This window comes from Macrobrachium rosenbergii, chromosome 56 (assembly GCF_040412425.1).
Source record: "Macrobrachium rosenbergii isolate ZJJX-2024 chromosome 56, ASM4041242v1, whole genome shotgun sequence".
NCBI classification, from domain to species: domain Eukaryota; kingdom Metazoa; phylum Arthropoda; class Malacostraca; order Decapoda; family Palaemonidae; genus Macrobrachium; species Macrobrachium rosenbergii.
Genome location: NC_089796.1, coordinates 18,078,388 through 18,105,675, shown reverse-complemented (window position 1 = coordinate 18,105,675; position 27,288 = coordinate 18,078,388). Strand labels below are relative to the sequence as shown.

The 27,288-nt window shown below is 37.9% G+C and overlaps 1 protein-coding gene across 1 annotated transcript in view; it reads left to right on the top strand.

The window, feature by feature from the left end:
- Positions 1-27,288, top strand: part of sls (sallimus) — a 177,595-nt gene that overhangs the window by 31,502 nt on the left and 118,805 nt on the right. The window contains 24 exon segments of the mRNA XM_067101056.1: positions 2,211-2,256; positions 8,473-8,644; positions 9,166-9,301; positions 9,770-10,113; positions 10,379-10,614; positions 10,928-11,072; positions 12,571-12,735; positions 13,025-13,207; positions 13,698-13,903; positions 14,359-14,588; positions 15,287-15,430; positions 16,081-16,338; positions 16,682-16,825; positions 16,968-17,049; positions 17,328-17,515; positions 17,746-18,294; positions 18,426-19,223; positions 19,634-20,035; positions 20,681-21,481; positions 21,645-21,768; positions 21,908-22,054; positions 22,204-22,334; positions 22,470-22,721; positions 22,992-23,135. Coding sequence (XP_066957157.1) covers positions 2,211-2,256; positions 8,473-8,644; positions 9,166-9,301; positions 9,770-10,113; positions 10,379-10,614; positions 10,928-11,072; positions 12,571-12,735; positions 13,025-13,207; positions 13,698-13,903; positions 14,359-14,588; positions 15,287-15,430; positions 16,081-16,338; positions 16,682-16,825; positions 16,968-17,049; positions 17,328-17,515; positions 17,746-18,294; positions 18,426-19,223; positions 19,634-20,035; positions 20,681-21,481; positions 21,645-21,768; positions 21,908-22,054; positions 22,204-22,334; positions 22,470-22,721; positions 22,992-23,135 — 6,027 coding nt within the window.

Here is a 27,288-nt window from a genome sequence, read left to right as displayed (position 1 = left end):
AACCTATTAAAAGCGTCAGACGGTTGTGAAGGTTAAAAGGGTACAGTCAGCAACCTTAGTGGTCTATGTTTATTGCCTTCAAAACATCACTACGCTGGTTGTTTAGTAGTTCTCATTTTTAATGGCCTCGGAGGCCATTACTGAATAATATTATTATTTATTTATTTATTTTTGAATCTTGTGCATTTTATAGGGAGTACTACTACATCAGAAAAAAACTCTGCTTTCTAGTTTATTTTGAGTAACACTGAATATAAGCATTTTAGATTTTGCATCTGTTGACGTAGTTGCAAAAACGTTGTTTTTCCCTCACTCCTTTTAAATTGTCGACATAGTACAGGAAATAAACGAGAAAAGAAGCATTTGTATAACCCCCCCTAGGGTGTTGCCCTCTCGTACCACACTTGGTGGCAATGTATCCCCCTAAAATAGGTTCGGTGGCAGAGAGGTTGGTAGGTAGGTAGCTTTGGCGATGGCCACAGACCCTGCCTGAGTGGAACCATGTGTTTCCAACGCAGATCTGCTTATCGTACATCTAGCATCCAATGTCCCTAAATAATTCGTTCTGTTCTCCGAAAGATTTGTGTTTTAACTCTTTGCAAAGCACGTGAGGTTTATGTGAATCATAATTGTTTTCTAGATGTGAATTAATAAAAAAAAATAATTCACAACCATGATAGTTCAGTATAATAGGCAAACAAATATTTTTTGTATCTTCAATTTACAAAGCTTGCGGTGATAAAACGTTGGCTTGCTCTGTTTCAACTATTACATTCCTTATCATTTCATACTTTCAGATAGTTTCTTAATGACGTTACCTCATCAAAAAATATGCAATTAGACCTTCAAGTGAAAAGCTAATCAGAATTATTTATTCGTCTAAATCCTTTTTTACAGTCGGTCACCCGCAGATTACCCAGATTCTCACTATTTCTTGGGAAACTTCTCATGTATGAGTCATAATGAGTCTTACTTGTCTGGCCGAGAACTCGAATCAAGTATTTTTTATTGCTTGGAGAAAATCTTTGTCCTGCTTTTTGTTTTCTTTGATTTTTTTCTTTCATTTACTTTTGTCCTTTATTTGTATTGCAGTTAAGGCTTGGGATGATATTCCCAGTGTCTTCAGAAGTATAGATTTTGTAAGGATAATGATGATTTTTTTTTTACCAATTTCTTTAACTTATTTATGATACTTTATACTCTTAAAGTTGGTTACGAATCTTGCTATTACCCAAAGGCATTTAAGATTTTCTATTTTTGCTTTTATATGCTTGTATGTAAATAGTTATATTCTTTAGATAGAAGGAACAAAATTGCAAGATATAGTAAAAGATATACATATACATACATTGTATATTTTATACATACATACATACATACATATATATATATATATATATATATATATATATATATATATATATATATATATATATATATATATATATATATATATATATATATATATATATATATATATTTGTTTCGTTCAACGTAAAGAGAGAAAGAAAGGGATTCGGGAGGGGTGAAATGACTCTCCGCATTTCAATCGAAACGAACAAACAGCCAAATGAAAGAAAGAAAGAAAGAGCGAAAGGAAGAAAAAAGCTGAAGGGAGACAAGCACCTGAGAACCGGTTGAACGTCTCAGACTTCTCATGTACGACTTAAGGAATTCTGATATTGCGCAATCCGAAGGGAAGGCGGGTTTTATTGAAGTTGGAGGTTGCGCAATCTTCCCCATTAAACGTCGCGACAATGCGCGGTGAAAAGAAAAGTCATCGTAATCGATCTCTTGACAGGGAAGAGTTTTATTTGAGGACTGCTGCACATGACAGCTTATACACATATAAAGACGTAGTGTATGTTTATATGCATATACAGCGCTCTTCCAGTGGTAGCGTTACAGAGCTATTTCTGTCAAAAGTTGAATTGAAATCAAGCTGTTTTCTTTAGGATAGTGAACTATTTCCGTACTAGAAATCGCAAATGATAAAAATGTTAATTAGCTAGAAAGTTACCTCACAATGACATAATCTCTCAAAAATTCTCAGAGAAATAAAGTAATTTAGTAGACATTATTAGATGTCGTTTGTCTTGTAAAGTTTTGTATAATAATTTTGATATCCAGTATTGCTATATTTTACATCTTTTTTTATACATTAATATTTTTTGTTCGCTATATTAAATATATTTTTCTTTTATTTACAGTCCAGCAGGGGGTTCAGAGGGTTCAAGGAGCCACACAAATGGTGCCGTAAGTATTACAATAAGTTTTTCTTATTTAATTTTTTCAAGTTTCATTTTCATTTTTATCACCTTTCGCACTGACGTGTTTATTACGTACTCAAGCACCTTCAAGACTGTTTTACGCATTAAGGATTTCAGCCTTATTTGTGTTTCTTTATGTCATTATAAGATGATTTTGTCATTTAAATCATTGTCGTTTGCAAAATTATTGTTAACTATAAGACTAGATACGTGACCTTATGAAGTCTTTCGTAACTTCGAGTAGTTTGTAAATCTTGTCACCTGGGAGTAATTAATTGTTTATGCATCAGTTCACTGTTCTTTTTCATAAGTATCCAGGTATTTCGTCTATGAATGTTTTTATTCTGTTGTGTTTCCTTAGACATCTAATACAGCCGTCACCTGACCTAACCTTTTAGTTAAGTTTTAGGTTTTATCATTTCTGACGGCAGAATACGGTGTCTGTAAAAGGAATTTAGTTTAAAAATGTAAGTGTACATTCTCATAAGATAAGATTTTGCATAGTAAATTTAATATTGTATAAACAACAACCATACCGTGATAATGAAAGCAATGGTGATGATGATTATGATGGTAATAACGATGATAATGATCTATGAACACCAATTATACCTAGGTATTCTTTAAGCAATTTTTATCATTAAGAATGGTTTATGGCTCCTTTGCCCATAAAGGCAATTATCCTTTCGTGCCCTGTCCGCAATTTAGCCTATTTGAAACTATTGTCATTCAGGTCCCCCTTCCAAGTAGGTTGGTTGAGTCTCCAAACTTGAGACGAAGTTTTTTCCTTCTTTTTCGTAGAAAATAGGAGAAAAGGTAGTACATTATCTACAAGATTTAGAGTAGTTTCTTATAAGTTAAATGAGTATCGAAATTCACCTCTGATGGTAATCACACCTAAGAAAGCTGCTTGTCGGAGACAAGGATTTAACAAGAAATTAACTTTGTATCCTTTGTGGGACTGCAACAAAAAATTAACTTTGTATGCTTTGTAATACGACAACAGCGGATTCTGTTGAAAAAAGTTATCGTTACTTGAAACAAACCTTAGGAGTCTGGTATGAATGGGTCTCGATGACAACCAGAAAGTCAACAGAAAGTAGGTTTTGGTAAATAATGCATGCAGGCATTGTAAACTTATCGCTTCTGTCAAATAATTTATCATGTTCATAAATATTCGTAACCACTGCCTGATAATGTACAAAGTCATCTCATATTCTCACGAGAATGTAAATGAGAAAGGGTTTTCTTTATGAAGCTATGGAGTGCCATTACATTCTGTTTCGGTTGTCCGTTCAACAGTGTAATATGATTTTTCATTTATATCAAAATTAAGAAAAGATTTGGAATAAGGTTTAGGAAGAATGCGCTTAAAGAAATACCAACGAAAATTTTCTTTTACATATTTCTCCCAAATTGCATGAATACAGTTTAAAAAATATTTAGCATACATTGCACTGGAATATTTGGAATTAATTCCAGTTTTGGATTAGATTTACCAAAGAAATTGTTGAATGCTGAGAAAATATAAGAATGACAAGTGTTATCTTACTGCCAATTTAGCTGACTCAGGGACTGGCCTTTTAGAACGCCTCAAGCAGAAATCCTTTTTTGTTTGTTGTATAACTTCTCCCTGATAAATAATGATGACGGAAAATAATAGAAAAGAGAGCCGATTGATAACAGTAAAGTTTTATGCATAGCATCACACATCCGACGTTGGGAGAGGTGCCAAGTAATATTTTTGATGGTTGCATAAACGACGGATCACGTGGCTCCTTCTCAGGGTCATTTTTGCAAGTAAATATTTATGCAGGTTTTTTTTTCGCCAAACCATGTTTGCTGATGACTCAGAGGGCCACTGCATTCCTTAAGCGGCACCTGAGGTGCTTTGCACAAGCAGGAACAAAAAAAAAAACATTAGAGATCAAAGATGGCAAATTGTCTGATGTTTGTCCAAGTTTATGAAGTCAATTAGGAGTGATAAAACTGAATGAGCAAGATTGCGAATGTTAATAGGATGAAGGGGAATCGTTTTTAAAAGAATAAATATAAAAGAAAGAATAAAGTAGTCAGGAAATTAGAGTAAAAGCATTATATAAAGCCTTTTTTTTTTACACTGGAAATGAAGAATAAGCAAGCTTGATAAATGGAATATACTAAATGTCATGCATATTTTTACGACAGATGGAAGAATATTGCATAACGAATAAAGCTCAAGAGCTAAATTTCACGAAGAATAAATGTTGCTCTGTCTTAAAAGCACTGTGCTAAAAAAAAAAACACGAGGACACACTTTTGGTAAAGCACTCACACTTACATTGCCTTCTTGGCAGGTGAGGCTCGTTAATGCAAATGGAATTCTCTTGCAGGAGTCTCCTTGAAAAAAAAAAGGAATATAAACAGTTTAGGAAAAGAGGCAAGCTGTACGTTTTCCAGGAACTTGTATGGGTTATTCATCATGACCTTATAACTTTCAGTTCGGCTAGGCAGGTCTATCGCTTCTTTCTGGTTTAAAAACCGCATTTTTTCCGAGCTTCTGGTTTATCTGGTCTGAGCTGGACGAGGGCATTCGATTACCTGTCTCTTTGAAAGGATCTTAAAAAAGATATTTTTAAAGTTAAGGAATATTTTTAGAATTAAGGAGACTAGGCAAGAAAATGATAAAGGTATTTACACCACCTTCAGTGTAGGAGAAGGGAAAGTTCATTTTCTCATTCAGTTTTGCATAAAATAATCAGCATGACAAGTAATTTATGAAATTGTGTATTCCGGTCATCTGGATTTCGTGCTTATAGATATATTGCTTGGTGTGTGAATTATTCTCGCGAATACTCACTCTTCCTGGTTTGTAAACTATGAATTGTATCAATTCTACAATTAACATGTATTAAAAGTCACGAATCATGTTAAACAAAATCAACTAGAAATTGATTTTCCCTTTAACTGTATGTCAGATCACATAGGATTGTAGACAGTGTTGGCAGGGCACTGCTCCAGTGAAGAATGTGTTAAGGTTTCACTGTTTTCGTCTAGTTCTAAAATCAAGTTTTATATATCTGAGAATGTAGTTTTTGTATCGTGGTATCCATTATGAATAATTCCTTAATAGCTAAAGCAAGCTAACAAAATCTAGTTTTTAAGCCACTCTCTCTCTCTTTTTGCTGGTAGAGGTTTTGATTACTACTGGACTTTCACTAGTTCATATTAGGAAAAACATTAATAAAAATGATAATTTTGTGACATTACTCGTTTTTATCGAGTCAGGGTTGATCAATTCCATACAAGTCTTTCGCTTGGCTCCTGTTGTGAATTAAACATGAATAAAAATGATAGTTTTTATAATGCCTGGGTGATTAACCCTCTTGTACGTCAGATGACGCACTATAATATGGCCAAGCGTCCCCTTCATCTGTTTTTAACAACTCAGTGTTAGAATGCAAGGGGCATGGCAGTCTTAAGCATTTCTTTACAAAATTTAAATATGCCCTGCCAATTTCAAATATTTTTCTAGTGAATCTGAATATACTTTTCTACAAAAACTCAAGTATTTTCCTCCCGGATTTAAATAGCGTTTTTCTACCAGATTGAATTATTTTTCCACCACATTTAAATTAATTATTTCTATCAGTGCCTTGTTCAAAATTGATGCTTCTCGTCGTTATGTCTTTGCGACATTTTATGGGCATGGCTATGGCCATCACGTGAGCTCTACTGTCCGTATATTACCCATGGCATACCTGCCGTACGGTGTGTGTGACCTTGCCACTGCAATGACTGGGTAATGCCCCGGAATGGAATGGTTAGGGTGGGTTGTATGGAAATAGATTCTGGTCGTAGGGATGGAGATTTGTATTATGTGGGTATTCTGTAAGTATGTGTGGATGAGAATGAATATTGTGAGGTTATGCTATGTGCATGGGAGAGGATAGTGGTTGTGTATAAGGGAATGAGCACTATGTACGGGCTTAAGTGACGGTGGGTATTGTATGGGTACAAGTATATGTGGGTATTGTGTACGTATGAGTGAAGGTGGTAATGTATGATTATGATGTATATGAATACATGGGAAGGTGGATATGGTGTGGGTATGAGTCTCTGCTGGTATTTTATGGGTAGGAATAGGGCCCTGTTGTATGGGTGTAAGCCGAAATAAGTGAGTACTGAGTGAGTAAAGTTGCATAAAGATATGCCGGGATTGTGACTGTCGGAAAGGCAGCCGAGACGTTTGTTACTTGGTGTTTCAGCAGAAGTATGCCGAGGTCTTGTATGCATATGTGTGTATGTCAAAATATCCTCGCTTCGAGATTGCCAAAAACCGCCCCCATGTTGGCACCACGGGCGCCACAGCCGCCCTGTGACGACAACGTGTCTCGTCCTGACGCCCACGGCATGGCATGCCCCCGCCTTTGGCATCGCGGCTGAATTCTCTCTCTCTCTTGATATGATATATTTTTCGCGTCTTTTGGTGGCTTCCTACAGCTTTTTCAGTGAATCAGACTGAAAAAAAATAATTCTTTATCTTCATTTCATTTGTAGGAGCATGTGATTTCATTTATGAGTAATTTTTAAAAAACATATACTAGTCAACCGACAGAAAAGAAAAAATATCCATATAAAGATATGCAATTGATATGAGAAAATAAATACATATAGATATTTTTTTTCTAAATCTTAAATGCACTCATTTTTTGTTCGTGGGTACATGAGTCTTGTTTGATACCTGCTCCTTCCTAAAATGGAAGATGTAATACCCAGCTAATCTCTCTCCACTGGAGTCAGATCCTACCTCCTCTTCTTGGGCACTTGAGCACCTTGTTGCTTTTAAGGGCACCAAGAGCCTCCGTGATCTTTCGTTTAGAAATTTAGAAAACTTGGGACAGAATCGAAAAAAAAAATTTGTCCATGAACTTTAGCCACTTGGTTGGCCAATTTTGGTAGCGCTCTTTATCTCAGGGGTTTCTTGCGATTTGCCTCGCTCAGTTGAATATATGTGTTTCTGTGTCATCTCTCTCTCTCTCTCTCTCTCAGGCTCTCTTTATCTCTCAGCTGTTTATTCGTCCTGTCCCACATAAGGTAAAGTCTGGCTGCTTGAGGTTATTTTTGGGGAGTGAGTCCCCCCCCACCACTTCCCCGTCTCTCTGCCTCCCCCCGTTAATGCCACATTCTGTTGTAAGCTTCATCCGTCGGTGTAAATGGCTGGAGCTTTTTATTTTATCGTTCTCCGGCTAACGTTTTTGTCATTTTTACTCTCATTTTTTATTTAGTTATTATCATTACTTTTCATTTTTTGTGGCGGGTGGCGAAGATGTGTCACAATCCCCGATTGCTTCGCGCTCGATCGCCCACGAAATGTGACGCAATCAAGTGATAACGTAGAGACTGCTTTCGAAACTGAAGTGTGTACGTCTAGACATTAATTCTGATGAATCTCTGGATGTGAAAGTGAACACCTTATTAGGATGACCAGGAAACTTTTCTTAACATTAGTAGGTTATCAAAGCTGCTGGACATTTATCTAAAATATGCTAATTATGGAACTACTTTTTGGAACACTGTTATCATTATCATTACCACTATACTTTCTAAACAGCAAACGATCATTTTTATCATGCGTAGAATTTCAGCTTATTCTTGACAAATCCGTTATCATAGGTATATATTTAAAAATGAAACTAAGAGTAAAAGTTTTTTTTATAGGCTTGTTGCATCCTTTAATCTTTAAAATAAGGTCGACCTGTTTCCAGCTTTGCTGTATAGTGACTGACGTTGAAAGAACATTACTCCAAGGTGACATGATGTTTGTATTTTGAAGAACAGTTAACAGCATCTTGTGTATGAATAAATTTTTGAAGGTGCCTTAAGGAGTAGGCTAGGTTGCCCGTCCCATCCGCCTCTACATTTTAAATCAATAACCCTAATTCAGAATTGGAATGGAAACCGTGGTTATTTTCGGCGTCACTTCTTGAACTAGCTCCGTTGCTTTCTTCCTTTTTACTTTTCATCAATTCGATCTGGTCTCTTCCCACCTAGCTGTTCAGCTTCTTTAACTTTACCCTTTCTCAGCATTCACATTTCATTTAAGAATAAATCCTTCGGGTGAATTAGTGGTCTTTTAAAACTACACTATAATAATATTAATAACAGTAATAATAACCTGAAATTGGATTTCATGCAAATCCTCCTTCTTTTCTCTTCGCAGTGTGGGCCTACCTGCTGGAGCATCTCCACCAGTATTTGAACAGATCTTCCAGAATGCCCGTTTTGCACAAGGCGGTGACGCCCTCTTCGAAGGCAAGGTCCAGGGCAACCCCAAACCCACTGTCACCTGGACCCGCAAGGGCGCACAGATCGTGTCCGGAAACAAATATCAGGTGAGAAGCTGCTGGAGATGTTGGAGGTGGGATGTGTGTTTGCTTGCGGAATGAAAGCACATGTTTTTATTCTTCTGAAGTTTGCGTGTATTTCATCTTACAGACGCACACACTCACACGCACGCGTACATTCCAAAACATCCAGTTTCGATAGTGATCATTATCAGTTACTCATTTCTAAAGATTATTAACCGGCTGGTTCATATCTTTAGTAAGTCTGATGTTGAAGCACTTACGTAATAATAAATCATAGAAATATGAGTACATGCTGACAGAGGAACTTGATGAGTCATTTCTGTTCAGGTTTACGTACAGTAACTCTTTATTCAGTACAAAATACTTCGGTATAGACATCTCAGAATGAACACACTAACCGCATCACTTCAAATAAAATTTGACTTGTCTTACCTCCTTGTGCGTCGACTGTTTCTCAGTAAGTATGGCTTTCTGATATCATCCAAGCTAGTATTGTAACGTATCCCAGGTATCTGACTGTATTTTTTCCTGTTTTTTATCACCAGGTGACCCATGATGAAACTACCGGTGTGGTGACCTTACTTATCGCCGCCATTGGACCTGGTGACGAGGGTGAATACACCTGTACCGCCGCCAACCAATATGGCGAGGCGATCTGCACTGTCTATATCCAGCCAGAAGGTACGAATCTCAGCCTTGATGTCGCTGCTTATTGCATAATAATTTCTAGAATTATAATTCATTGAAACTGCTTCCTTCTGATGAATTACATCATGAAATAATTGCTTTGAATAATTGGATTACATCCAGCCTGATTGGCAGTTGATTAAAGCTGCTTGTATTGTGTGCTGTCATAAAACCACTTAGATTACTACTTGAGACAAGAAATTGTCTGAGAACTTGAGATATAATTTTAACTCCCCTTACCAATGAAAGACTTTGGGAAACTCCTTACGTTTATGGTTGACCTTTATTATGGAAATATTTTGAAACTGATTTTGGCTCTAGAACGTACACTCTGAATCACCTGTCATTTCATGGTTATTATAACAATGCAGTTTCTTTTAATGGTCACCTCACTTTCTTTGAATCAGTTTGAAATCTGACACACCACCGGAAAGGATAATTATTTCTCGTGTCTCCCTACAGCTGCTTACATGATGCAGCAGCAGCGTCAGCAGCAGATGGCTCAAAAGACCGTGATGCAGCAACAACATATGTCGCAACAACAATTTATGCAGCAGCAGCAACATATGATGTCGATGCAGACCGAGTCTTTCCGAGTAGACACCTTCGAGTACAGACTCCTTCACGAAGTGGAGTTCAGACAGTCCTTGACCGTTAGGCTCGCCGGCGAGCTGGAGGTGGAACAAGGTGCCATCCAAGGCCCACCTCAGGCTCCCCAGCTTCAGCAGAAGCCTAGGTCAACCAAGGTCGCCGATGGTGGCAACGCCACCTTCACCGTCAAAATCAATGGGTACCCAACACCCAGGGTTAGTAACGCAAGGAATTCTATTTTATTTGTTTTCTGTTATTTTTGGGTCCCAAAACGTGGGAAGAGCAGAACTGAAAAATAAGAGAGCCCAGAGTAAAGTTTGTGAGTTTCAAACCAGGCAGACCTGATATTCCTGTATTTATTAGTTTTGATGTTGAGCAGGACATTTCAAATACTGTCCAGACAGCTTTTTCAGAATCAAGAAGAAGACCCGTTTTTTTTTTTTTTATTCACAAATCCTTATCTTCTTCTCTCCTGAACAGGTGATTTGGTTCAAGAATGGCGTTCGCCTCCAGTCATCCGAGAAGCACCTGATGACCCAGTCTGCAGGTCAGGTCACCCTGGTCGTAAAGGAAGTCAGTTCAATGGACAACGGCTACTACACAATGCTGGCTGAGAACACCTCCGGCTGCACAGTAGCCTCTGCACAGTTAGCTGTCGTCCCACGGGGCGAAATCACCAATGGAGTCCCTGCTCCTGAAATCATCAGGCCTGAAAGGTGCGGATTTACTCTTGGCTTCTTTTGAATTCCGATGTGGCTGTTCATTAGGAAGTAAAGTAATAACAAAATTTTAATTACTTCTTTTAAGGAAAGGGAGTTCCTCTTTATTATTTGCCGTTATTTTAGCAATTAATTTTCATTCGTAGCCAAAAGTCAGAGTAATTATGTAAAAGTTTACATAAAATGTTGACGTTTCTTTCAGCGTGTGAATCAGATTAAAATGATCCAACTGTTTCTTCTGTTCCATCATTTAATTTTCATCAAAGATATATTTCAATTACCATAATGTATCCCGTTCCCGCTCCTGCAGAGAACCAGAAGCTGACATGGACACTGGCGACGATGGAGGCAAAAACCTCGAGCCTAAGTTCGTCCGTGGTCCATCCGACAAGGAAGTACAGGAAGGCAAACTCGTCCGTTTTGACGCCCGAGTCACCGGTAGACCCTATCCCGATGTGAGTAGGACCCCATGTAGTTTCCATTGGTGCATAGGGGATGGTATGAGTCATAGGGAAGAGAGAGAGAGAGAGAGAGAGAGAGAGAGAGATTTTTGTGGAATGGTGTAGTAGCAAATGTAATTATGTTTCGATAGGTTAGATTTTTCTCCGTTTTATATATATATATATATATATATATATATATATATATATATTATTATATATATATATATATATATATATATATATATATTTTTTTTTTTTTTTTTTTTTTTGAGTATTCTAAAACGTGAAGTTAGGCCTGACTGATTTTATCGATGAAACTATATATATATATATATATATATATATATATATATATATATATATATATATATATATATATATATATATATATATGTATATATGTGTGTGTGTGTGTGTGTGTGTGTGTGTGTTTAGAATATGATATTTATGTATATATATACATATATATACTGTATATATTATATATATATATATATACAGTATATATATATAAATATATATATATATATATATATATATATATATATATATATAGGAGAGATAGAGAGATTTGCTTGTATATGTAACAGACAGAGAGTAAGATACGAACAAACAAACAAACGGTTAAAAGAGCAGCATACGGCCTGACGAACACTTGTAAACACACGCAGCGGTTATGTAGGACAAGTATAACAGATATTATCAGCGACAGCGAGTGTTTTTCAGTGTCATGCTTTAGCTCGTAGCGTCCGGATGTTCAGAAACTGTGCCACATCTATTTAACTTTCAAAATGTTGATTAAACAGTTCGGTAGGATTAAGGTGAGTAGTCCCTCTTTTTTTTTTTTATTAATTTTCTTTAAGTAAGTGCCAATGTTCTTGCTTTGATAGCCAGGAATGTTTTTGTTAGTGATACGACGACCTTGAGCGACGCTAGCTATGCAGTTTGAAAAGTGTAGTAATGACCTTGAAGTGGCCTTTATTGTATGATCTTCCTCGTTTCGAGTTTGACGTCCTTTTGTCGAACGAAAGACATCTGACCATTTATGTTGCATTTGCATAAGAAAATATGTTTTTCGATATTGGCGGGTGCGTTTTAATGAGCTTATCACTACCTTCGTTTCTTGGTGGCCCGTGATTTCTGTCGCATTAAAAGGTAACTTGGTGATTTGAAAAGTGCTGAAATACATAATAGTAACATTATTGGGATGGATTACTCTGGGTGACCCAGATAAGTTCCCGCGACCACTTGGTAGGTCAAGTGTACTGATGTAGCAACCTCATCCAAAAATCACCGCTGACAAACATGCAGTAGGCCTTAGGTGTCGGGTATAAGTGACATTGTGCTACAGAGAGACCTGAAAAGCCAAGAGCATGACTTATAGTGATAGTACATATAATTATCATTTACTGAAATGCGTTATCTTTCCTCTTGCATTGATTTGCAAATTCACTGAATTCGCGATCTCGGCCTAATGCTTTACTCATTTTGCTATCTCTCCTCATTGCAGGTGGCCTGGTTTATCAACGGACAGATGGTAGCCGATGACGCCACGCACAAAGTGCTTGTGAATGAGGCCGGCAATCACTCTCTCATGATCAGCAAGGCCTCCCTCAGCGACGCCGGCATCGTCACCTGCATCGCCAAGAACAAGTCCGGAGAGGCCACTTTCCAGGTATGCTTTTGATTTTAGGATTATCGTGATTTTTTTAAAAGAGTGTCCATGTTTCGTAGATCCATATGCTTACCTAGTTTTTTGGCCCCTTCTTACTTAAGGTTTATCTATATCATGAAAGTTAAAAGATTATCCCACTGTAGATTTTTAAAGTACATTTACGTATTCTTAGGTGTTCCATAGACATGCAGATAATCCCTGGTTTCTTTGTCGACATTGGACAGCTGCCCGTGATTGCCAGAAATCATTACACTTTTAACGTTTCCCATCTTTCTATTCTTCATATCAGTGCCACCTCAATGTCTTGGAGATGCAGCAGATGGTTGCCCCTAAATTCGTCGAGAGGTTCCAGCAGGCAGCTGTGTCTGAGGGCGAGACCGTCGTCCTCCAGTGCCGCGCCGTTGGTACACCCATGCCTCTCCTGTCTTGGCAGAAGGATGGTGTAACAGTCGAAAATTCACCCAATGTCATGGTAAGTTAGGAAGAACACTGGTTTTGGGACGAGTGCACAACTGGGAGGTCACTAGGTACTCATGTTACCAATTGTAACTAAGCAGAAGCATCCTTTCCTAACTAGGGTTTGAACTCCCACCGCCAATTATGGCATTGCTGCGTATCGCCTGTTGTGTAGTCAACCCCTGGTTTAGTTTCATGCGTCAGGTCTTAGCCCCATTGCTGTGAATTTGATCAGTAAGCTAGGTATGTTTCTTTTTATCTAGCCTTCATCCCCTTGATAGTTATTGTTGTCAGTGAATCTGACTTACATTGGCTTAAAAAATGTAGTTAATTTTCTGATCTTTGCTAAGTAAATTTTCACTGAGGTTCAGTCTAATTTTTTAGTCTTCTTGCTACTTGTAGTTGCTTGAGTCCAATCTTCTTTCTTATTTAATAAGAGCTCTGCTTGTTCACTTTGTTTATTTTTCTTTTATTTGGTTTAATGACATTTTCTTTACATCTTCCAGGTCCAGTCAGACATGAACGGTGCTTCCAGCCTCCAGATCTTGAGTGCTAGCGCCGCCGATGCTGGCTGGTATCAGTGCAATGCCCAGAATTCTGCCGGTTCTACGGCCACCCGAGCAAGACTTCATGTACAGACAGACAAAACCGCCGGTCCTGCCGCCCCACAGAGACCTCACTTCCCCAAACCCGTCAAAATAATCGAACCTCAGTAAGTAGTATCCAGAGAAGCACAACCCTTTTTACATACCACTGAAGGCTGCACTTTATTGCCAAAAATTAAAGGAAAAATAATCAGGATGAACATAAAATGTCTTTCTTTGGTAATAAGAACAGAAAGAAAACATGAATTTGTGTAATTTACAACGGAAAAGAATGTGAATCAGGAATAGTGTAAGGCTGAAAACGTTGTAAGATTTGTAATCCCCGATAATTCATATAGTCCTTTTCAGTCATTGCAGTCCTTGATAAATCATATAATTATGTTAAAATCTTAGATTGCAACCAATAACAGAATGTCACTGGTAACCATCAGTCGGTTCAGATTATATAAGAAGAGATTAATTGTTTGACTGGTATGGACAGCTAGCGTGACAATACCAGTTGTCTTTGACGTCACCATAGGAAGAGACAAAACTCCTATTAATATTTTATATTTCCTTCCAGACCCGAACCAGAACCCGAGGTAATCATCCTCCGACCCGTGGAAAGGGCACACCACGCCCCCAGGGCCCCTGAGGAGGAGCAGCCCACCGAACCCCCAGTTTTCACACATCCCCTTAGGGATATCGATATTGTCGAGGGCACTCGCGCCCATTTCGAAGCAAAGGTTACTCCCCTCGGTGATGCCACCATGAACATCGAATGGCTTATCGATGGAAAGCCTCTTGCTGCTAGTAAGTGCCTCCTCCTCCTCCTCCTCCTCCTCCTCCTCTTCTTCTTCTTCTTCTTCTTCTTCTTCTTCTTGCTTTTCCTGATATTTTTACTCTCTTCTCTTCTTTCCCCTCTTTTGAGGTGTCCTTCAGTCAGGCGTCCACCACTTCCTAGAGGTCACTAAGGGAAATGAAGTTTTTATGAATTAACCTTAAATTAAATTGTTAGGAACGATTCTTTAAACAAAATTCAGTCTTAGGAATTGACTTTAAAATATTATTGTGATCTTTCTGGAGGGAATTGGAATAGCTTCTTGAAAAAGATGTAACTTGGCGAATAAGTAATTTTTCTTATTATTTATCTTATTATGAATCATTTGTTTGGATATTTATCCCAAGCATAAATAATTATTTTTAGTATTTGTCTCACGTATAAATAATTAGCCTTAATATTTATCCCATACATAAACAATTGATTTGGTATATATCCTAAGCCTAAGTAATTGGGTTAAATATTTATCTCAAGCTTAAAAATTAGTCTTAATATTTATCTCAAGCTTAAATGATTACTCTTAATATTTATCTCAAGCTTAAATTATTGGTCTTAATGTTGATATGAAGCATTAATAATTAGTCTTGATATTTGTATAAAGCTTAAATAATTGTTTTTTTCTAGTGACATCAAAATTAGTCGTCCTAATGTGTTTTCCATGCACTCACAGGTTCCCGAGCCACTGTGACTTATCGCTTTGGCTTCGTAGCTCTGGATATTTTGAATGTCATTAAGGCTGATGCTGGTGTTTACACCTGCCGTGCCACCAACGTTAAGGGCCAGGCTGAGACGTCTGCTAACCTTCGAATTACAGGTAAGCAATCCTTTTGGTTCACTGATTTACTGGAAAGTTTCACTGGTATTCCTTTTAACTTTGAATTATTATGGATTTTTCTGTGTGCGTCTGTGGATTTTATTCTTTGGGGTATTTCCCCCCAGATATTTTATATTTTCCTTAAATTTCAATAGGCGGTGAATGGTAATGATATTTACGTCTGATTTTCATATGTTTCCTTGTGCATTATTTTTTAACCTTATATCGGTTCATTCAGCTAAATTATTGCTGTTTTTGTAGTGATGAAATTTTTTTCATGCAATTGTTTAATGTTGTAATGAATTCGATATTGTACAAGAAAATCAAAATGTATAAGTACTTCCAGTATGAATGCCTTCATACATCCATTTTACAATCCAAATTCTAAAAGTTACTTCATATTAAGTAGTGTCTGGGAAATGACACTTAAAATATAAAAAAAACGACTATTGTCAGAATTCTTCCATAATTGTGTCTAAGCGTGGTTACTTGCCTGGCTTTCATGGATTTTAGATCTAAGCTGAGGTTTTAAACTTGGTCTGCTTTGTAAAGTGGTTCGGAATCCTCATCCAACTTGTGGAACTATTAGGTAAAATTAGATACAGCGTTTTAGATACAGTAAAATATGTAAATATGATTTCCCTCTTCAGAGCGCCCCCTGATTGAGAGCCAAACCCAGCATCCTCAGGCTCTGCAGCAGATCAATTTCTTGGAGGACCAATCACGCTACCAGCGCTCTCTCTCCATCGAGGAGCACGCCAGCATCAAGCCCAACTTCGTCAAGCCTCTTAACAACCTGGGAGAGGTTTTGGAGGGCAAGTATGCCCACTTCGAGGCTCAGCTTCACCCCGTTAGTGACCCCTTCATGAGGATTGAATGGTTCAAGGATGGAAAACCAATTACTGCCAGTAAGTGTGGTTTTTTTATTGTTTGTTGTTTAAAGTAACCATTCTCACTCGAATCCTTTGCAATTTGTTTAAACGTATAGCGGATGATTCCTAACAAAATAAGATTAACTAGTATTGAGGATAAATATCATTGAACCTAGGAGTTAAATTAGTAGGATATTAGCTTTCACTTAGATCTGTGTCTCTTTAAAAACAGCAGTTAGATTTCCGATAAAATACCTGCTGCTTATCACTATTCTAAATAATGCAACAGCAAGGCATTAAAAAAATTAATAGTGATTTCATTGATGATCGATTTTCTTGGAGATGGGTTGTGCAGAATAACATAAGCCTCTACACTCAGGTTCACGTATCAACCACATCTACAACTTCGGTTACGTTGCCCTGAACATCATGCAGCTTCGCAGTGAAGACAGCGGCACCTACACTGTGAGGGCCACTAACAAAGCTGGAGAGTGCACTTGCCAAGCCTCCATTACTGTTATTTGTAAGTATAACTTTTCATTATTGCAATCCTGCAGCTCTTAAAGTACTTTGTCTGCAATGACAGCATTTAGTATTATTATGGTTGATATAATTCCTCCAGTATAACTGAAGAATTAATTTCTTTTTATTTTTAAATTCATCAGCTCTGGCCAGCGTGACTGGAGATCTAGGTATTCCTGAACAGAGTCAGTATATCAAGAGTGTTGAGGAGATGGAAGCCTACAGGTATCTTAGTGTAGTTTTATGTATAATGTATATATATATATATATATATATATATATATATATATATATATATATATATATATATATATAATGTCCTTCAGTATATTAAATATGTGGTGTTCTTTATAAGAATGATGGTTAAATATTATTAAAGTGAAATTGCCACATTAAAAAAGGGTTTAGACGAAGTCGACCCTCTTAAGAATCTATGTTTATTACCCATATGGACTGAATTTTTAAGAAGTAACTGAACAAGTGATTTGTTCATCTTCCAACAGGCTACAGATGCTGCAGAGAAGCAGTGCTGAAATTGCCGAGGCTGCTACTGCTCCCGTCTTCAAAACTGAACTAAAGGATGCCACAGGCCGTGAGGGAGGCTATGCTCATTTTGAGGCCAGGCTTGAACCAGTAGGTGACCCCACCCTCAAGGTGGAGTGGCTGAAGGATGGTCGGCCAATTGAAGCAAGTGAGTGTCCTTGCTCCCTCTAACATAATTTTGTTATCATACTTTTCCACAGATATGAATGTTACTTGGGGTAATGTCAGACTAATTGGATAGTTGTTAATGAACGCCTTAATGTATTGCTCAGTGATGTGGAATTCAGGTACTATGTTGGTATGAGTTTTTAAGGCAGATACTTTATTATAGTTTCTTTATGTCTAAGAATTGTACTTAGATAGTTTTCTCCATTGCAGGTTCCCGTATCACCTCTTTCTTCAACTTTGGTTATGTTGCTCTTACTGTCAAGGCCCTCATTGTGCAAGATGCTGGTTCATACACCTGCAGAGCTTATAATGCAAAAGGAGAGGCTCGAGCTACATGCAACCTTACTGTCCTTTCTAAGAGTGAACAAGAAGTTGAGACTCAGTATGAAGACACTGTTTCTAAGATGCAATACCTTGAAGATTCTTCTCGTTTCATGAAGACAGAGACTGAGGAGACTTCTGCTGTAACCATCCCACCGAAGTTCCTTGGACCTCTGAAGGGAACTAATAAGATTGTGGAGGGTCAAAGGGCCCACTTTGAGATTCGTCTGGAGCCTCAAAGTGATCCAACCATGACTGTTGAATGGTATTTCAATGGTCAAGTTATAATGTCTGCTTCACGTATCAAGACCTACAATGACTTTGGTTATGTTGCCCTTGATATTTCTGACATCCGTCAGTCGGATGCTGGACAGTACACAGTTGTTGCCCGTAATGCTCTCGGTCAAGCACAAATGAGCACTATTATGTCTGTTGAAAGTAAGCTGTTGTCTATACATTTACCTTTGTATTTTATAATGACATATACTCATTGAAACACTTTACCTAAATATTTACATCAACATCATCTTATACAGTTCACTATATTTAAAAACTTTGCTTCTTTCCAGCACGATCTGCAGTTGATACGACATCTATGCATGAAATTTCCCTATCCAAGACTGCCGCCATGGAACGCCGTCACCAAGAGCCTCACTATGACATTGAGGAGGTTTCCAAGTCTAAGCCAGAATTCACACAGCTTTTGCAAGACCCCAAGCCTCTCCCAGAGGGAAAGAACATTCACTTGGAAGCTCGCTTAGAACCCATGAATGACCCCACAATGAGAGTTGATTGGTATTTCAATGGCAAACCTATCACCATTGGCTCCCGTTTCAAAACCTACTTTGACTTTGGTTTTGTAGCTCTTGATATTGTTGGTGCTTATACCACAGATTCAGGTGAGTATACTTGTCGTGCTGAAAATCAGTTAGGAAGTGCCCACACTTCTGCATGTGTACGGGTTATTGCTACGGACAGCATTTACAGCGAAAGCATGCACGATGGTGCCATGGAACAGATTCACTTCCTTGAAGACTCATCTCGCCATCAGCGTACACTTCAGGAGACTGCTGACATAAAGGAACCACCAAGTTTTGTTAAGTCTCTGAAAAATATCGAGACAATTGAAGGCACTAACATTCACTTGGAAGCTCGTCTTAAACCTGTTGGAGATTCTTCCATGAGAGTTGACTGGTTCTTTAATGATTCACCTCTGAAGGTTGGACATAGATTTAGGCCAGCATATGACTTTGACTATGTTGCTCTTGATCTCCTTAGTGTATACCCAATTGATTCTGGTATCTACACTTGTAAAGCAACCAACAGTCTTGGTCAGGCTGTCACTTCAGCTTCGGTCAAGGTTACAGGTAAGAACTAATGCTTTTTTTTTTTTTTTTTTTTGGTTTTTGTTAATATCAGACGCATGATTTTGTGCACCTAGAGACCTTGTGCCCTCATGAGTGTGATGATTATATCCTTTCCAATTTTCCAGTCTTGTAAATATTATGTAATTGTTTTTTCTTAAGATCTTAATGTCACGTTTACAATCAGCTGTTTTCCAGTCAGTTTGTAGTTTGTCATATGTGGAATGAATTATACCCACCTAGTTTGGCAATGAAAATCTCTTGTGTAAGTTTTTAGTTATCCTGTAAGTATCCATTTTTATCTGTAATACCAGTTCCTTTTTGAAATGTCCATTATTGTTAGAATTTTGACGACCCCTTGTGTTTTAGCTGTTGTTATTTCCTTTGACCTTTTATTGAACCTTTTCCTGTAGCCAAGAAGGATCTAGTGTTCGACTCAGAACACCCAGATAGTCTGCAGAAACTCCAGTATCTTGACGACAGTTCACGTTATCAGAAGCGGGAAACTATGGAGGAAGTTTCAGTTAAAATTAAACCCCATTTCTTAACAAAACTCAAAGATGTCATTCAAAAGGAAGGCAACAGCTGTCACTTTGAAGCCAAGATCGAGCCAATAACTGATCCAAACCTACGTATAGAATGGTACAGAAATGGGATGCCAATTCAGCTTGGATCTCGGTTCCGCTTGATCCATGATTTTGGCTATGTGGCTCTTGACATCTCAAAGCTTATTGAAGAGGACTCCGGGATCTATACATGTGTAGCTACAAATTTGATGGGCAAAGATGAAATCACTGCCAATCTCAAAGTTATAAGTGAGTAATGCTAAAAGTCAAGCTGAAGCTACTGGCAACGGGTCCTGCATTCGCCTGCAAGCTCTTTTACGCAACGCATCAGCTCATTCTACTTGCTTTATCTGCTCTGTCTGTTCATTTAATGCATTTGCTTTTAGTGTAGTTAACATATTGGTTATGGTAAATCTTTGACAGGAATAATAATAATTTCATGCCGGGGCGAATCTGACTCTATCCTGCATTCACCTTCTACTTGCAGAACTTCCTTTCATTTCCGTTAGTACTGTTCAGTACAACAATAGACATAATGACAAACCTTCGAGATTAACTGTTGGTACTACGCTGATGTTTATGCTTAAACACTGTGCTAATCGTATGCTGGGTAATATAATTTTACCGGTACATTAACTTTTCTAATGGTGTAAACGATAAACTAAAGTAACACAGTAGCACTCTACTAACTTGTGAACAAATTACTGATTCCATTTTGCATGGGTATGGTAATAGCAAATGATCACTTAAATTTTGTTTTGCATTAGTTTTACGATTTTCGATAAATTATCAATATCTTTCGTTTCAAATGATGGAATTTGCTTTGATTGTTAAGATTTCAGCCTTTATGTAATATTGCTCCTTTCATGTACATGTATATGTAATGTTTTTTAGAATCGTCTGGAATCGTCATGGAAACTGAAAATCAGCATCTGTCAATGGAACAGCTGCAGATGCTTGAAGATCGAAGCCGTTATGCACGCTCAGAAGTCATTGAAGAAACCACTAAGCAGGCTCCAGTTTTCACCACCTCTCTTAAAAACCTTGAAGTTCTAGAGGGGCAACGTGCTCACTTTGAAGTAAGATTAATCCCAACCTCTGACCCTACCATGAAGGTTGAATGGTTCCACAACAATGTTCCACTCAAGAGTGGGTCTCGTTTCACACAGTACAATGACTTTGGCTTTGTGGCACTGGACATCATGTATGCTTATGCTGAAGACTCTGGTACCTACTCTTGCGTTGCTACCAACTGCATTGGTCAAGCAATTTCCACTTGCACCCTTACATGTCACACAAAGGAGTCTATTCTCTCAGAGACTATGAACCAAGAAGCCATGACCAAGATTTCCCGTCTCGAGTCATCTGCTCGTACCCAGCGTACAATTACCACAGAAGAAACCACCATGCAGGCACCAGTCTTCACCTCACCTCTCAAGGACCAGAACCTGATTGAAAATGCACCTCTTCACTTTGAGGCTCGTCTCATCCCAGTAGGAGACCCTGATCTCAAAGTAGAGTGGTTCAAGAATAATGTGCCAATCCAACAGGCCAATCGTATCTCTTCCATGCATGATTTTGGTTATGTTGCCCTGGACATGAAATATGTCAATCCAGAGGATTCTGGAACTTATACCTGCCGTGCCACTAATCGTTTAGGCCAGGCTGTCACCTCTGCTTCACTTGTTGTCTCTTGTAAGTGAAGCTCTTCCCGGGTATTGTTTTTTATTTTTAAATTTAAATTGGAGGTTTTTTGTTGAATTTACTTTGGTTATATTTAGACTGAATATCCATTAAAAATCTGTAATTTCTTTTAAAGCAGTTTAGAAACTAATGCATTTCAATTATGTAATTACAGCCAAAGAAGCTCTCCTTATGGAGTCTCAGCATTCTGAGGCTTTAGAAAAGCTTCGCCATTTGGAAGATTCTTCTCGCTACACGAAGTCAACAACTGAAGAGACTGTCATCACACAGGCTCCCAGGTATGTAATTTATTCTTGTTTTATTATTGTGTCAGGATTTTTGTCAATATAGAATTTTGCTCAGCAGGAAATTTTTTTGTACGTTTGCCATTGGGGTTGTTAGTAGATGTATGCAGTATATGATTTTTCTTGTGCCTAGGTTTGTGGTACAGCTCTCTGGACTCAGGGAACTATGGGAGGGACAGAGTGCCCACGTTGAATGTCGACTTGAACCATATCCTGACCCAAGCATGAAGGTTGAATGGTTCCACAATGGTAAATCTCTTCAGGTTGGACATAGATTCAGGTAAGAAAATTATCCATGGCCATTAGTTTGTATGTGGCTCATACAAATAAGTTAATTGACAGTTTTTTCATTTATAGATTTCCTATTCCATGTATCCTGTTTGTCTACAATATCAGTTCGTTCACTACCTACTTATTTTTTATTAACAGAACCATGTATGACTTTGGTTTCTGTGCCATGGATATCCTGCAAGCTGTAGCCGAAGATTCTGGTACCTACGAGGTCCGTGCCACCAACAGGCTTGGCACTGCTACATCTTCCATTACTATTCAAGTTAAACGTAAGCATCCGTCTATTATGTCAAAATCATTAAACACAAGACCTGAATTTTAAACGAATCCTGTGGACATGGAAGAGCTTTTATGTTTTTCCCTAATGGAGTATGAGAAAAATATGAATCTTGATATCTTTCCAGCCAAGAGTGATTTCATCATAGACACCCAGCATCCAGAAGCTATGGCAAAGATCACTCGCCTTGAGCAGAAGGCACCATCAAAGCTTCCTGAGGACACAATGATTGTTGAGAAACCCAACTTTGGCCGTGCCCTTAGGAACCAAGACCGCCTTATGGAAGGTCAAGCCATTCATATGGAAGCTACGCTCACCCCTGTGAATGACCCAACCATGAAGGTTGAATGGTTCTTCAATGGTCAACCTATTCCTTCAGGTGAGCTGAACTTTAGAATCTATAAAACTTGAGCTTCTCTCTTGAAAGAAATGTGAGGTTCAAATTTTTATTGACAAATTTTAGACACCCTAAAAGCATTATAGACATAACTGTTCGGAAACTTAAATAATGATTTGTATTTATGATCATTTGAATGATGTGAAGCTTATTTATACCATGTGGTAGTGTCTGCAGACAAGTTTTAAAAACAGGGACACAGTGGCATTCTTCTGCAATATAGTTGAAAGCATGCATGATATCTCTTTGTAGGTCATCGCTTCCGTACTACATATGACTTTGGCTTTGTGGCACTTGATGTTCTTTACGCCTACCCAGAGGACTCTGGCACCTACATGTGCAAGGCCACGAACGCTGCTGGCCAGGCTGTCACCTCCTGCAGTATCCGAGTGGAGGGTAAGCTGGAGATGGCACGACGCGTACATGGTTGTTTCGTCTACACTGGGGATAAGCCCCTTATCCGTCTTCCCCGTCATACTCCTTATAACTGAATACAAAGATTAAATTTTTCTCATGAAGCACAGTGGTAGATGACAAGATAAAATGTTCATATAGTAGAAACTAAAGTATTTTTCATATGTGCATAATTGTACAACTCTAAGGTATCATTTTAAGATTACGGATTACCCAAATGGATTGTTTTGATATTTTGTACCTGTATTGCACAGGGAGAAGACTGGACACTACCACGTTCTGTGCTTTATGAGGAAGATTGACTGATTTATTAGATAAAACGAATGAGCTTTTCACAGGAACTGTCTTGGTGCAAATTGTCTTGTAACATAACAGTGGAAATGGTTTCTTCTAAAGATTGCTATTTTTGATGCCTTTTGGTGATATTGTAATGGTATATTTAGCTACTTAAAAGAAAAAAAAAAAGACTATTGTATTCTTGATAATGCTGTTGCCGCTGCTAGTACTGCCTGCTATAGGTCACAATATTTTTTTATGATGTGAGTCTAGAGTATTTTAAGGAAGTAGGAACATTTTTACCCATCAGTATAACCTCGAAGCTCAAATTGTCTTAGCAAACCAATAAACGGCTGTGTTTGATAATATTAACAATAAAATGAATAGATTTAAAAAAACAAACCCCTGCATGACTATCTAAAAACCTCTCTCTAAAGTACTAACACTTGACTATCTATGCATGCCTATGGTATCTATTAGATTTAGTTGCTGTTGCTTTATCACTAGTAGCAAGATGTTGTTGCTTTATTGAAGTAAAGCATCTAGTCATCTTAGCACGTCATTATATGGTCTGCAGTGCTGTACCTGGCTTTATTTAAGACTGTATTCCTGCTTGCATATTGTAAATAATTTGTTAACGTAGTTGGTATTGGTATATTTTCCTCTTTTGTTGCAACTGTTGTGCATTGAAAGCATATTGATTGACGACGGACAGCAGGTGTAGCTTGTATTTCAATACGCAACACCTATTTTATTTTATTATTTTCTTTATTCATTACCTACATAGGGACTTTTATTTATCATGACATCATCGAGATTCAACTTTTAGTCATATCAGTGATGATGTTTAATATTATTATTATTATTTTATTATTATTATTTATTATTATTATTATTATTATTATTATTATTATTATTTTATTATTATTATTATTATTATTATTATTATTATTATTATTATTATTATTATTATTGATGTCGCTGTGTTGATATTTTCTTACCGTTTTTCGCAAGTCTTTCTCTTACACTAATTCACACTAATTCGTTCTAGAAGCGACTCGCTATTTCACACCCGCCAGAATTCTCTGTGTTTGCCTAGAATAGAAATAGAGGCGGTCACAGCTCACGCTCTCATCTTTTTGCACCACACTGTATCCCCAAAAAGAATTTTCTCGTCTCGTTGCTCGGCTTATGAATGGTCGTCGTTTTATTTAGATAACGAACAATAGATGAGGGTTGACTATATGAAAATGCCACTTGTCTGTACATATCTATAAAGATCTTTGTTAGATATTATTTTCGTAATGGCCAGTACTTCTTCGTCGCATCAGCTGATGCCAAACGATCTGGTGTCTTTTCATATAGTTTCGCCTCTGCAAAACATTTGATTGTCACATCAACACGATGTTGCCTTCGCTTATATATTCGCTCACTTTGCTGATTATGTGTTCATTCAAGTTGACTGATGAAATGCCTGGTTCACCCACACCGCTCCACGTAGACTCGTTTCTGGTGTCAGCAGCACCTGGTTTGTTCTAGCCTCGTTTTGCCCGTTTATACACAGTTTCTGACTAATTAATTCCACCGATATTTCGTCAAAATACTTTTGATTTATTGGTAGATTTTTTACAGTAATTCTACGCTGGTTATGCCCACCATTATTTCTTTTATATCACTGGGGTTTATTGGTCGATTCTAACAGCAGATTCTACCTAGATATATCTATCAATATTCCTTCGAAATGATTTGGATTTTTGGTAAAGTTTTAACAACATATTTTGAATAGTTAAGGCTGCCAGTATTCCGCCGAAAAATGTTGGTAGATTTTAGTTTGAACTGTTAATGTAAAGGGCTTTGATTAGTAGATTTTGGGTATACATTTGTGGATACCATGGTTTCTTGTAGTAAGATTAAACCAAATCGACCAATTCGAAGTGCCTTGTTAGAGTAATGCCCCTGTCTTCACGCCGAAAGAAATAGTGGCACAAATACGTGTACTCCGCGGTTACATAATTTCCTTCCTATCAAATAATAACTGCAAAATTAACTTTAAAAGTGCCAGAGAAAGTTTCCCAAAGAAGTGGAATGATCAGTTATTAATGAAGTAGGATGTTTGGTATCAATAACCAGGTCATGCTGACGCTTTTTCTATATCACGAATGAAGTCTCACTTCTATCAAGACTTCGGGCAGGGTTGTATATTCAAAGGGAGAGAGAAAAAGAGAACTTTGAAAACGAAACCTCTACTTTTGCACGGTAGGAAGTTAAGATTTGGTGCCAATGAGCATAAGAATGATGTAATTTACGAAAAAATAAAAAAAAACAACGCAGGTGTCATTTGCGAAGAGGCTTTAAATAAAATATCGGAAGAAATCTCAAGTGTTTCTATTCTTACCAACGACAGAAATAATACAAAGATAAATAATTAATTACAAAGATATTGATATTCAGATAAATTGAATCAGGCAAATTGATAGTAGAAAAAAAGCATAAAATGTTCGCGGAAACTTATTCCCGGAGATCGCCCGAATTGATATAAAAAATCATTCGTGCGAGCAAGGGCCTCTTCACTCTTCCCTCCTACCGCGCCGTTAGCAAGAAGGGGACTGAAGGCAACTATCGACCTGCGTTGGATATAGGAAGTGTGAAGCCGCTGAAGGGAGGAGGGAAAATAGAAGGGGGAGGGCCTTCGCCCGAATTAAAGGGGAGGAGCTTGTAGGGGGGAAAAGAGAGTACGTGGGGGGTGAATCAGGCAAGCGAGGGATAATAACCGCAGGTATTGATCGATGCTTGTATGGTGGAGTACTTCCGTGCGCCTACACGAACACACACACACACAAACAGGTGTTTTCATCCTTCATTCGTCAGTAGCTCATCCCCTGTCCGCCATCCTTTGATAAGTGGTGGTCTGGTCGGTAACAGGGTCCGATGAAGGGTGCGTGAGTCATTCGCCTATTAAAAATGTAACGAAAAAGTATGTTGGGCGGCATGCCCTAGGTTTTGGTCACGTGTTATTTTGGGGGATGAGGCAGCATCGTCTTTTTTTTTCTTTGCCATACACTAGACCGACGTGGCATTATGGCCGCCTGTTGGAATTTCTGCCTCACGAGACAAAGGCACTAACTATATCAGGAACCTTGAAAAAGAATGCAAAGACTCTCGTACACAGGCGTCGAGATTCCTCTCTCATTTTTGTCTAAATCGTTTAGACCTCCGTTGACTTGTAAGATAAGTCTTTGAAGTCCAGTTAGATGACCATAGGCCGGATCTCCGCTTGTCCAATCGCCGTCTCTCGATAGACCTACAAAAATAACGAGATGCGTTGATTGGTCCCGAGAGGGCGCTCCAACCAATCACCATGCGGTTGCGTGGGGATGGTGGGCGTGGCTAAAGTGCAGTATCACAGGTTTCTGAGAATAGCTTTCAATCACCTACATTCAAATTTAGAAATTACATGAGTGAAGTTACTAGGGATGCGCTTTATAATTGATTGCGATCTGAGTTTTTTTTTTTCTTATCCATCTCAAAGTCCCTTACTTCACTAAAGTCTCGCTGTCGTCCTTTGGTTATGAGGCGAGTAGGAAGAACATGACAACAGAGACCAGACTGTCATAGTTTTTAACGATATACTTCATTTCATTATTTTTGTCACATCAGCTATAAATGTATAGTTAAGAGCTTGATAAATAATAGGCTGTTTGTTGAAAGATTGCCACACAATGAAAAAAATATACCTTTAGACCCGTCTTCCTATGAAGCAGTCTTAAACGTTTGGTAAAAGAACATTATGATGATTTTTTTTCCACAACAGTAATTTCTTAATTAGCCATCATTTAATTGATAAAAATAAAAAGACTCC